Source organism: Myxine glutinosa (assembly GCF_964187855.1).
Source record: "Myxine glutinosa chromosome 12 unlocalized genomic scaffold, kmMyxGlut1.1 SUPER_12_unloc_2, whole genome shotgun sequence".
NCBI lineage: Eukaryota > Metazoa > Chordata > Myxini > Myxiniformes > Myxinidae > Myxine > Myxine glutinosa.
This window is the reverse complement of record NW_027616356.1, coordinates 754,838-768,846: the sequence shown is the minus strand read 5'-3', so window position 1 is coordinate 768,846 and position 14,009 is coordinate 754,838. Positions and strand designations below refer to the sequence as shown.

The following is a 14,009-nucleotide window of genomic DNA, read 5'->3' as shown; positions in this document are numbered from 1 at the left end:
CCTTTAGAATTAGCCTTTAGAATTACACTTTAGAATTAACCTTTAGAATTAACTTTTGGAATTACCCATTATAATCACCCTTTAGAATCATGTTTTAGAATTAGTGTTTGGAACCTCCCTCGAGAATTACACTTTAGAACCCATTATAATTAAACAATGCGAGTTAGAAGGGTCCTTCTTCATTTTTGACGGACGGATGGATGGATGGAAGGACATACATAGCCAAATATTGAAGCGGCTTCACCGCTTAAAAACACGAGAGTTTAAGGTAAACCATAAAAGCCAGCAGAGAGACATCCTAGATAATGTGGTAACACTATGTGGCTTACATAGTAGAAAGGTTATTAAACCCCAAATCAGCATGATTTAGACTTCGAAAAATAGTCCAATTAGTGTCTAATAATGCAAAAACAAATAAGGTTGTTTGCTGTCCTGCACTGTACTTTGTCCACAGGCTTACCGGCAGATTTTAACAGGTACGACCATGATGGTGACGGTTTTATCAGTGTGCTGGAGCTCATGGAGGTGAGCCACACTCGCTTCGACAATGCACGAAGACCTCTGGACAGTGCGGACCAAGACGGTATGTTGTAAACGTTCAATGGGGTCCGTGTGCAGGGGTTTATGTTTGTTTACATATAACTAATATGAATTCGGACGTTTCTGTTTTAGTCGAGACCTGAAAACAAGACAACACCCTCGTGTTTCTACGAGCCTCAACTTCTGTATTTTATAGTTTCTGGATGAGATAAATGTACAACAAAATCGCTGGAAACCAGAGTGCTTCAGCTTTAGGGGGATGAGTGTCTGAGTTTGGAAATTGTCCTTCCTTCAGAAGCTGCCCCACCTCACCCCTTATCCCCCTGCACAGCAGGAGATGGGATGTTGCAATCACGTGTGTGTGTGTGTGTGTGTGTGTGTGTGTGTGTGTGTGTGTGTGTGTGTGTGTGTGTGTGTGTGTGTGTGTGTGTGTGTGTGTGTGTGTGTGTGTGTGTCCAGGCAATAACTGTTATCTACCATTTGAGCTTTTGTCACCAAATTTCCAACAAACATTCATTATGAGAACTAACAACGATACCCGCCCTGTGGGCGGGGCTTCAATTGGGAGGCCCAAATGAAAAGGCAAAATATCAGAAATTGAAGGCTTGTTTTTTATTTTAAACGATTCATATAAACATCCGTTAAATCATATCACACGTCAATCAAAATCTAAACAGTATTTGTAGAATTTCAATAAAAGCCACATCACTGTTCATAATCGTTAAATATTATTCCATCGTGTTTGGAAAAACTGGAAAATTGGAAAAATTTGAAATTGGAAAATTGGGGGAAAAAATTGGAAAAACAATATAGCCTATTTTACTCCAGGGGGTCCCAGGATTACCCACCCAAAATTTTGTTGCGATCGGTTCAGCCGTTTTTGCGGGACCTGGGAACAGACAGACAGACAGACAGACAGACAGACAGACATTTGGTGAATTATTGGAAGATATGGAATAAATATTTAATAATTGGGTCAAAATGTGAAAGGGCAAAGTCATATTCACTATAAGTATCCCGTATTATCCCGGCCACAGCACGTATAGCGCGAGGCCATGGTTTTTTTCCCCCTTGGAGACGAGTTCCGGGAATGTGGTTGCGAGAGGAGAAGCTGATTATGGTACATGGAGGCCCCACCCTTTAAACTGTTTCACAGAGTGATAATGGTTATGATGCATAATGAAAGTGATAATGGTACATAACGATAATGATAATGGTACATTATGATAGCACGTCATGCTCGAGACGGCCGTTTTTTTAATCACTATCGTGTTTATTTACTACGAGCGTGGATCGGCCTGCCACACTCGGATCACCACACCACACGTCGCTGCAGAGGCGAATTTGAGTTGCTGTGTTGTCATGATTTTCACAAATCACAATAAAACATTTCTTTTATACAAATTTATCTGTAATATTGGTGATATTATTCATTTGTAATTTATTTGGAACCATAAAAGGTACAAGTGGTGTAAAGCTCCAGATGGTCAAGGGTCCAAGCTGCCTAATTGGTCTGAAAGGAGTAAGGGGTCTAAATGGTGTTAAGGTCTAAGGGGTAAAAAGGGACTTAAAGGTTGTAAAGGTTTAAAGACTATTAAAGGTTGGAGGGGTGAAGAGATGTAAAGGTGTCTAAAGTATTGACAGGGTTTTGAAGGTAAAAGTGGTCTTAAGGGTCTTGGGGGTCTTCAGGATTTTGGAGTCCAATGGGTCATCAGGGTCTTTTGTGTCTTTTTGGACTCTCGTGGTCTTAAGGGTCTTGGGGACTCAAGGGGTCTTCAACGGTTGAAAGGTTGCAACCGAATTAATAGACAGGATGCAACCGAAAATAGTACATAATTAATAGACATATAATCACAGCTTCACGGCTTCCCGGACGGACGTACGGCTGCACGGACTGTGTTTTTCGGTTTCATATATATATATATATAGATTGTGCTTCAGTGTGTTTGTCCAGGCTGTAACATTTTTACCATTTGAGCTTTGTATCCTCAAATATCCAAAAAACCTTTATTATGAGAATATATATAATATATATATATGAATGATCGTTTTAAGGCCATTTTTCCCCGCTGGAGTGGGGGTTAGCCTTGCAGGCCCCATGACAATCATCGTTCCCTGTTTGAGGCAATGTTTTTATGGCCGGATGCCCTTCCTGACGCCAACCCCTGGTCACGCTCTTATGATGCACAGGGATACGGTGTACCTATTCTAAATCAGGGTACACACCGTGATCATTCATCCCAGCAAGCTGGTACTCAATTTGCCGACCTCAGAAGGATGACAGGCTGAGTCAACCCCCCTGGATCCTAGGATCCCAAGCCAGTACCCTAACCGCTAAGCCAACACCAGGCTGGGTATTATGAGAATATGTATGACTAATTAATAAAATGACAAATATATATATATATATATATATATATATATATATACTGTATATATACAGTCGTGGCCAAAAATATTGGCACCCTTGCACTTTTTTCAAATAACACAATTTTCTCGAAAAATAAGTTGAAATTAACAAAAGTATTTGGCCTCCACAATTCTTTATTTCACTGTTAATATTACAGAACCTTTGTTTTTGATTCAGAACTTAATATATCCTTTTAAATCAGAAAATAAAAATAAATGGCATTGACAAAATTATTGACACCCAAGACTTAATATTTGGTAGCACAGACTTTGGACAAAATAACTGCAGTCAAGCGCTTCCTATAGCCATGAATGAGCGTCCTACACCTCTCTACTGGTAGTTTGACCCACTCTTCTTGTGCAAACTGCTCCAGTTCTCCCAGATTTGCAGGGTGCCTTCTCCCAACTACTGTTTTCAGATCACCCCACAGGTGTTCAATGAGATTCAGATCTGGACTCATTGCTGGCCACTTCAGAACAGTCCAGCGTTTTGTCTTGAACATTCCTGGGTGCTTTTTGAAGTGTGTTTGGGGTCATTGTCCTGCTGCAAGGCCCATGACCTTCGACGTAGACCCAGCGTTCTGACACTAGGTTGAACATTGCGCTCCAAAATGCCTTGGTAATCTCCTGATGCCATGCAAACATTCAAGGCACCCAGTGCCAAAGGCAGCACAGCAACCTCAAAACATTACTGAACCTCCTCCATGTTTAACTATAGGGAAGGTGTTCTTTTCTTTGAAGGCTTCATTTTGTTTTCTGTAAACATAGAGATGATGTGCTTTACCAAAAACACTCTAATTTGGTCTCATCTGTCCACAGGACATTCTCCCCGAAGGATTTTGGCTTGTTCAGGTGTGTTTTGGAAAACTTCACTCGGGCTTTGTTATGTCTCTCTCTCAGCAGTGGGGTCCTCCTGGGTCTCCTACCAAAGTACCCCCTTTCATCGTGTTGGCGACAGATGGTGAGAGTTGAAACTGTCATACCTCGTGTCTGAAGGTCAGTTTGAATCTGTTTGGCAGTTGATCGAGGTGCTTTCTCCACCATTCGAACAAGCCTTTGCTGCAATCTTCGATCAAGTTTTCTCTTGCAGCCACATCCAGGGAGGTTGGCTACAGAGCCATGGGCCTTAAACTTCCTGATAACATTGCATGTGGTTGACACAGGAACATCAAGGTCTCTGGAGATGGACTTGTAGCCTTGAGATTGTTCATGCTTGGCTACAATCTTGTGTCTGACCTCCTCAGACAATTCTCTGGTTTTCTTTCTTTTCTCCATGCTCATTGCAGTACACACATTGTGACACACATTGTGCTCATTGTGACAAAAAACAGCAGAATGACTCCTTTTCTCTATTCAAACTGGTTGAATGAGTGATTTTTATATTGCAGGCACCTGCAACTCATCACAGGTGAGTTCAATTCAATTCTTTATTATTATTTTTTTCAATTTTGTTTCAGTTCAATTTTGAGTTCAATTCCAAAGTAAAGGAGAATCACCTACTTGAAATCTAATTATTTCTAACAACTTCTAAAAGGTATCAATAATATTGTCCGGGCCATTTTAGGATTTCTGTGTGGAATAAGCTTAGATTCCGTAGTTTTTTCAGCTTTTTTGTTTTGTTCCACTGCAAACCAAAGAAATACATGTGTGGATACCAAAATCTTTTTTTATTTCAACAATTTTCTGTAAGAAATGGTGCATTATTTGAAAAAAGTGCAAGGGTGCCAATATTTTTGGCCACGACTATACATATTTAGCTTGAATTTAGTTTGAGTACAAAGCGGACACTGACAGGCTTAGCATTTTGGGATGTTTTCTAGTTTTGTTCCTGCTCCACCATGCTTCCTCTCACTGCATGTCTCTGTCCAGGGGATGAGGAGCTTTCTCTAAGGGAGTTTGAACAAGCGCCCTGGGTTTTTAACATCCCCTCCGACATCGTAAACCCTGCTCGAGAAGATGACAATGGGAAGGTCATCATTGAGAGAAAACCCCGCATGGACTGATCACCTGACAAACATGGAATGAGCAGGTTTTTGTACTCACCTAAATGTCCGAATCAAACTTTTGGATACCTGCATCTGTTTAAGTACCAATATTATAGATATCGACACTTGCTTATCTTCTATCTATAATTCCAGTAATCTCTGTGTGTATGTGTGTGTGTCTGTGTGTGTGTGTGTTTGTCTGTGACCGCTGTTTCTCGACAACTACCGGTCTGATATACTTGAAACTTGCCAGGTATATTGCTGGGGACCCGAGGATGTGCCTTTTCAAGGTTTGAAATTAATCGGACAAGTGGTTCCCAAGGTATGGTCACCGTACTCGCAAGCCGTTCGCTTTGGCTTTGCGAATGGACCAAACCATTTCATGTAAATAGAGGGGGGGGGATTGTCACCGTACTCGCAAGCCGTTCGCTTTGGCTTTGCGAATGGACCAAACCATTTCATGTAAATAGAGGGGGGGGATATAATTTTAGATAACCATTTCATGTAAATAGAGGGGGGGGGATATAATTTTAGATATATATATATAGTACGGGCACGCCCTAGTATTATAGTAAATACAGTACTTACAGGTATAAATTTACTACAGCTCCTTGCTCATCACATGGTGCTCCCTCCATTAAACTGTGCTTTCTACAATCACACATGATCGTTGTTGTGATAATTATATTCATAACAACCCATTTGTATAAAAATAAAACTGTTTGTGGAAAGTTCTACACTTCGATGGAGAGACGACATACACAGCTGATATGAATTTCTGCCCAAGTTTTGCTACGAGCGTGAAAATCGGTCACGAAGGTCACATGTAATTTTGGGGTTGACGTTGTTCCACCAATTATCTACAGTGTGCAGTTTGTTATCCAAAATAATACCATGTGTGCATGCTAAAGGCTGCCGTGTACTGCGTTCTACCGCAAAATGTATTACGTCTCACAATGTCTGGTGAGGAAACAAATGTCCAGCCCGTTTGTCGTGAATGATAAATTTGAGAGGTGTCTACAGGTGAGCTTTTATTGGCAGACAGTGGTAGGAAGTAGTTGACTTTTATTGTTTCTGGACAGTGTATAGTGGTAAGTTTACAGTGAATATTTAAGTTGCAGAAAAAGCAAAGATGATAAGTACAATTCCTACTCACCATTTATTATGTGTATTGAAGAACAGTTGGAACTAGAATGGCTCGGCCGAGGGCATACATCCACCAGTCTGAACAGTTTTACGTGTTGTATCCCACTGATAGACCAAATCTACATCCGGACCTGAATCAAAACCTATTCGGTTTGTTCTTGTCACTTACAAAACTCATCACCAAGTATTGACAGAATCCGTCCACAACGTTTTGAGATATGCTATAGAACGTTTTTGGCCCCCATCTCTCAATGGTGAAGAATCACTCAAAAAACTGGAGAATTCTAGTATCCAGGAATCCAGATATTCACCAAAATCTAATAAATTTGTCCTTGTTGCACACCCAACCAGTCCACCAAATTTCTTCCAAATGTGTCCTTAGCTTTTTGAGATATCGTGCTCACAGGCAGACAACCATACAGACAGACATGGGTGAAAATATAACATCTGTTCACCTTCGGTGAAGGAAGTAGTAAACGTTCACGAGTGAAAATTCAGCTTCAGGTTCATACCAAAACCCTCTCCACTTGGGAATCACAACCTAAAAGAAATGTCGAGCAGTATTGAGAAAACTAAATAACTTGCGGAAAGTCTGTGATAATACATTTGAGGCCTCGGAGACAAACTCTCAGGGAAGACGTGGCATGTCCGTGAGTAAAAGAAGAACACTTCTGGCGAACACCAGTAAGGTGAAAATTTCAAGAGATAAAGCAGAATGCACAACTAGGTCTTGTAGGACATCTCGCGAAAATTGAGACTTTGCTGGGTATTGATGAGAATTAGAATCGAGCTCCCCACAAGGCTGCGTGTCCTTTAATCATCATTTCGCATTGTCCTTTCTGTTGTTCCAATTGTGACGTCATTCTCTCTCGATGAAGATCTGCCGAGAAATAAAATAAATCAACTTCTCCTTCTGAAACCAGGCCAAAGAAAGAGTGGAAAAGTATCCAGAAAGAAAAACAATGATTGGTGGGCAAAAATAGTAAAACCATGCTTCACCTCACGTAAATAAAACCATGCTCTGTCACATGACACATGAATGGTGTTGCGGGTGCTTGGAGACACTACAAGGTACTGTATTACATACATGTTTGCATATACGTATAGTGGGATCTCTGCATTATAGTCGGGTCAATATACGAAAAAAACTCACCTAACCCCCAAAAAATTGATACAAAAGGTTTTTCAATGGATTCTGGTACCATTGGGCATGCTAAATAATAATAATAATGCATTTATTTTATATAGCACTTTTCAGGGAGCCCAAAGATAACATACTAAAAATCTAGTAACATCTGACTTCCGGAAAGGGGTCATTTTCAAGATGGCGTCCAAGATGGCCGCCGGGAGCTTAAAATGGCCATATCTCAATTATTATTCAACCTAGAAAGGTGGTTTTGGTGTCTAACCCTAGGTTTTAGGGCCCAAGGAATCCAATTGAATCAATAAAATTTCCATCAGTTAATTATTTATTGACAAGTCCAATATGGCATCCCAAGGTGACATCCTGATCCACTAAAATGGCTCTGTCGAATAGTAGTCAACCTAGAGAGATTTTTTCAGTGTGTATACCTAGGTTTAAGGCACCCAGGAAATCATCAAAATTACTTAAATAAGCACAAAGTAATCAGGTAATCCAGTAAGCCAGGTTTACCAGCCCATTAGGCATTTGTTGTCTTATACAGTTAGTCGCTATTCACCGTCATCCTCCGACTCCTCTGGAAGAAACTTGTTGTGTGGATTGTCACATTCTTCAAGTTGGTACGGTCCACAGGCAGTAGTACATGGTAGTCCATATCGTCTACAAGAGCAGCGGAGTGTCTTGCAGGCAGTGGAGCAGTTACAATGAATGACCTTCAAGAGACTGTCTGGAGCAGCGTTCATTCTTGACATAAGTGGGACAAACTGATTATCCTGCAGGCTCCACCCCCATTTCATTGCATCCATACCCTCTTCTTTTCCCATCCACACCATGATCTGCTAGTACGCTCTACGACAGTGAAGTTTGATAGCAGATTCAGTTGGGGGGCAGACGTTCGGGTGTTACAAAAGACGAAGCAGAGACAACCTTCTTGCTGAAGGTGTTATATCGCATTGTTGCAAGGGAATCTTTGAACTTGCCACCAAAGAGGATAGCCATTACTCGGTATCCAAGGTCATCGATCACCTCTGTGGTCTGGTTTGGGATGGTGAATGTGTTGGCACAAGACCGAAGGACAGGGTCTCCTTTTACAAGCTTCTGGAAAGCAGTCTTTTTGCCAACACCAAAAATCCGAGAAGTGGTGTCACAACCAGTCATGGCATGGATGAATATCAACCGAGATCACATGTCATGTCCGAGGATTTCTTTTAGACGGTTGATGTCATACACTTTAAAACTGCCATCAGCTTTGGACTTGTCTGATCTGAAATAAAGGCTCTTACTGTCTCCCTACGCATAGTAAAGGAGTAAGACAAGGAGATCAGTATCTTCTCCAATCAGTGTACTGGAGTGGAGTCACAGGTGGCAGTGGTGTAGACACATTACACTCTTATCTCCAATCTGAAACACACACTTGGTTCATTAGCTGGTGAGTCGGAGGATGACGATGAATAGCGACTAACTGTATAAGACAACAAATGCCTAATGGGCTGGTAAACCTGGCTTACTGGATTACCTGATTACTTTGTGCTTATTTAAGTAATTTTGATGATTTCCTGGGTGCCTTAAACCTAGGTATACACACTGAAAAAATCTCTCTAGGTTGACTACTATTCGACAGCCATTTTAGTGGATCAGGATGTCACCTTGGGATGCCATCTTGGACTTGTCAATAAATAATTAACTGATGGTAATTTTATTGATTCAATTGGATTCCTTGGGCCCTAAAACCTAGGGTTAGACACCAAAACCACCTTTCTAGGTTGAATAATAATTGAGATATGGCCATTTTAAGCTCCCGGCAGCCATCTTGGACGCAATCTTGAAAATGACCCCTTTCCGGAAGTCAGATGTTACTAGATTTTTAGTATGTTATTTAGCATGCCCAATGGTACCAGAATCTATTGAAAAACCTTTTGTATCAATTTTTGTGGGGTCAACCATATATTGACCCCTCTATTAGGCATTTATACTAAAACTTCTGGTTATAACAAATATTTAGAAAATGTTTTAATGCATATTTCCCCTGTATCCACAATCCACAGAGTAGGAAACATCGGATATGAAGAAAGATTGCTTTATCCCGGCAAGACGAATGCAGACCCAAGGCCGGAAGTTCGAAAGTCCTCAAAATACAGAGGGCATTGCCAATAATTATTATCCAAAAAAAAATCAAGACAAACAATCATTTTATCATTGCCTGCATCTTTGCCTTGCCCTGCTGAGGAAAAAAAAACACCACCATGGGTTGCTGCCAAGGAATGGTGGCGGAGACATTCAGCTGGGTGAGGCTTGCTTGGACCCACCCCCTTGGAACAGCCAAGGGACGAGGCTCGGAGAGACGGAATTTAGGTTTTTTGGAAACGGATTTTATGCTTCGCAGCAGAATGTTATCGACCCAGTAAGGCATGTCTTCATCATATATTAAAAGGATGCATAATGAATGTTATACTATACTGCACTAGGTTTATCGTTGCATCACGGATTTAACCCAGATGAGACAGACAATCGCTATCTTCCTTGCAAACATTAAAAATTACGATATCTGCAAACTGTTAAATAAACAGCACATTCTAAACACTCATCCTTGATTTACTTGAGTTTTTTTTACGAATAAGCATTGCCAACAAGAAATCAGTGCCCACTTTTTCCATGAAAACAAAATATCAAAGTGGAAACAGAAAAAAAGAACCAACAATATTAGTAGGTATAACAACAATATCACAAGTATATTAGGCTTTAAGATGTTTGTGTGCTTTGGAGCAGAAAGGCTTAGTCCCGGATGTTGTTGGGGGACCGACAGTGACATCTAATAGGCCGTTCCACACCATTATTGCGGGCATATAAGAATGATCATACTGAGCAAGTGACCAGTGACCACTCTCCATCTTGCCAGTAAGACCCTGCACAGCATAGCTTCCAAAGGAGGCACTTGCTCTGGTGGACCTTATTGGAGTCCGTGATGGAGGTAGCATGGACTGCACAAGTGCTGGAGCCTCCTCCGTGTGTAGACTGTACATTAGACCCAGACCTGCGACAGTTCTCCTGTGTGGTAGGGGGTCAATATTCAAGTCCTGTGGAAGGGCCTTGATGATAAGTACAGCATGACATTGTACATCATTCCAGCTTCTGAAGATGCATTGTACTTGCAAACATCCGTGTGAGAGGAGCATACTCCATTGTGCTCCACACATGGGCTTTCTACACTCGGGCTCGGCCAGGTGGATCCAAATATGGAGCAAAACTATGAAGGACACTCACTCTTTGTCCAGCTCTAACGGCAATGGAGTTCACATATGAGACTGGAAGCCCAAGCTCCAGGAGAACCTGATTAAGTACATGTCCAGCTTATTTATGTACTCGCTGCAGAGGCTTGCCACCCATAAATAGCTCCGGAGGCTGCTCACTAGGTAGTCATCTACTGAGAGACAGGACCTTGCATTTCCCAGCAGAAAATAGGACATTACATTTCCGCCCCCCATTTATAGATGTTTTGTAAATCCTCCCTCAGAGAAATAATGGCATTGTCTTCATCCAACAGGCAGTAGATGGTACTGTAGTATCAATCGCATCGAGGCAGGTAGGATTATGCAGGTTGTCACACAGGTCGTTCATTGCTACCTATAAAAGGCAAAAACCTCTGTCTGTCTGTGTGTGTCTGTGTGTATCTGTGTATGTCTGTGTCTGTCTGCGTCTGTCTGTGTCTGTCTCTGTCTCTCTCTGTTTGTATGTGTGCTATACACGGCCACATCTTCTAAGTTACAAACTCCAAACTCGGGGTACAAATACAACTTTGTATAGGGGGTAACATAGGCTATGTGGTCCTGGCCTCACGCGAGGGTGTGGAGGTCCGGAGGGGGCGCAAATTATCTATGTAAATGTGTACCATGCAGTGGCACCTGGTGACGGTGGCGGAGGGTATTACAATTTCCTTTTTTTTTTACCCGGGCAACGCTAAGGTCCAAAATTTGTCCTTCCCCTCTCTCACCCCCCCCCCCCCATCCCAACGCCCTCCTTCCTCCCTCCTTTCCCCAATCCCACCGTCATCCACATACATTTTGGCTTCAGCACCTTGAAATGTACCAACACTACCTTCAAGTATAGCATGGTGATAAATATCACAGACAATCTACTTGATCTAGGCCAATAACATTTTACCTTGTATGACGCACAATGGTAATTCCTGTGATACACCATTGTAGGTGACCTTCATATCAGCACAACAATTACATGTATCAGTTCATTGGTACAAGTTTGTAACTTGGCGTTCCCAGATCTGTGTGTACCCCTCGTAGTCTCCTGGCAAAACAACCTTTGAAACATTCATAACTCATGATTGACCAGCTGGTGCCAGTGCCCAGTTACATAATCACAGAATGTCATTCAGCTTGACTTCCAGAACAATGGGTTTGCTTTTGCCCCACATACTGCACAGATCAAACTCCTCGGAAGCAGGAAGGGGTTCCTCATTACCAATTGTCAGGTTGGTGGTGAGCTATCCCGTGGTGGGATCCCGAAACAATGATGTGATGGGCCGTATCACGCTGAGATGCCAGACGACACATTTTGTATAGATGGCCTGCTTTGCCACAATTATGACAGGTATACATATGATCTGCCACAGTTATGACAGGTATACATATGATCTGCCACAGTTATGACAGGTATACATATGATCTGCCACAGTTATGACAGGTATACATATGATCTGCCACAGTTATGACAGGTATACATATGATCTGCCACAGTTATGACAGGTATACATATGATCTGCCACAGTTATGATAGGTATACATATGATCTGCCACAGTTATGACAGGTATACATATGATCTGTCACAGTTATGACAGGTATACATATGATCTGTCACAGTTATGACAGGTATACATATGATCTGTCACAATTATGACAGGTATACATATGATCTGCCACAGTTATGACAGGTATACATATGATCTGCCACAGTTATGACAGGTATACATATGATCTGTCACAATTATGACAGGTATACATATGATCTGTCACAGTTATGACAGGTATACATATGATCTGCCACAGTTATGACAGGTATACATATGATCTGCCACAGTTATGATATATGCTATGTCGACATACTACTGATACTAGTACACATGTCCGGCTCTATGCTATAAGCAGAACCCTTTCGTACCAGATAGCATTACATGGATCAATTTAGATGCTATGGTTTATGTTTATGATCAGGTACCTAGGCTCAGGTACCAGCTAGGTTCAGGTACCTAGGCTCAGGTGCAGTGGGTGTATTAAGCACTTGTTCTCCTTTCCTCTGATCTCATGCCTTCTGTCCTCAGGCGGACAAGTCAGCTGGAGTTACAGTCCTGGACAGATCGCCAATCTGACACAGGAAGTCAGGGCAGGAATTTATTTCCTATGGTGTGGGCGGGTCGAGGGCCTATAGCATCAAGACCTTCTTGCTGAGTCATGGCCATGTTCGGTGTTGCCATGTTCGGTGTTGCCATGTTCGGTGTTGCCATGTTCCATGAGTGATTAAACAGTGCTCTTTACCAGCAGAGCCTTCATCCCCTTTTTGGTTTATTGGAATACTTGCGGGGGGGATCGTCCATATTAACCTCACCCTGCCTACAAAACACCTGGATGACAGTTTCGCTCGGCCAAGAGTCAAACCCAGGCTAGACAGCTCAGGGGCAAGTAATGCGTTCCTCTAGGCCATCCTGCCAGCCCAAAACAACAATCACAAGGGAAGATTTGTCTTTAAAAGGAAACAAAACAACAACCTCGTGCAACGTTGGATGGAACAAAGCTCGGATTTCTCAATCCCAAAAGTAAAAGCTGCTTTGAGTTTTTTTGTACATCTGGAAAACATAAAGTCCAACATGTTCAATATGCCAAGGATTCCACAAGTGTTTTGGGCTCTTGGCTCTGCCAGTGGGAGCAGGGGAGTTGCCCCGAGTAGTGAGCGAAGTCGCTCTGTTCTGACTCTGTTCATGTTATCTGCACATTGTGAATCATAAGTTCTGATTCTGCACAGATGGACATACGGTGGACAGACAAATACCGTATCCTCATTACAGTTAAAGTTTTTGTACATGAAAATTTCCTGATGCCAGAAATATTTTAGGGGAAGCGGGTGAGGGGCAAGTCTGGTTAAATATATACAGACCATTTCTCCATATGGAATACTACAGTACTCAACTAGAACGGCACTCGGTAGAGCACATACCTCCACCAGGCTGAACACTTGATGTTTTGTATCCCACCCATAGGCCGGATCTGGATTCGGACCTGAACCAAAACCTAATCGGCTTGTTCTTGTCACCGAACTAACTCGTCCACCAAGATTTGTCACAAGTCGTCCATAACTTTTTGAAATATCATGTTATATATCGTTTTTGGCCCAATTTCTCAAAGGTGAAGAATCACTTTATTCTGGTATCCGGATCCGGTTTCAAATCTTCATCAAAGTCAAATCGATTCGTTCTTGTCACACACCCAACATGTCCACCAAATTTCGTCCACAACTTTTTGAGATATCCTGTTGACAAACAAACAGACAGACTGACAGTCCTCTCCCTTTCCTCTCCTCCCTCACTCTCTTCATCACTCCTCTCTCATCCCCACCCCTCTCTCGCTTCTCCTCCGCTCCTCACACTCCTTTCCCCTCCTTCCGCCTCTCACTGTCTCCTTTCCTCGTCTCCTCTCCACTCCTCTCTCTCCTCTCCACCCCTCTCTCCTCTCCACTCCTCACTCTCCTCTCCGCCCCTCACTCGCCTCCCCACCCCTCACTCGCC

The 14,009-nt window shown here is 42.3% G+C and overlaps 1 protein-coding gene across 3 annotated transcripts in view; it reads left to right on the top strand.

Moving 5' to 3' along the window:
* Nucleotides 1-9,805, top strand: part of LOC144888915 (uncharacterized) — a 38,444-nt gene extending 28,639 nt beyond the window's left edge. For all 3 annotated transcript variants that reach the window (XM_078768660.1, XM_078768661.1, XM_078768659.1), the window contains 3 exons: nucleotides 455-583; nucleotides 4,819-4,978; nucleotides 9,267-9,805. In XM_078768660.1, coding sequence (XP_078624786.1) covers nucleotides 455-583; nucleotides 4,819-4,952 — 263 coding nt within the window. In that variant the 3' untranslated portion in view covers nucleotides 4,953-4,978; nucleotides 9,267-9,805. The remainder of the gene's footprint in view (nucleotides 1-454; nucleotides 584-4,818; nucleotides 4,979-9,266) is intronic.
* The last annotated feature ends 4,204 nt before the right edge of the window (nucleotides 9,806-14,009 follow it).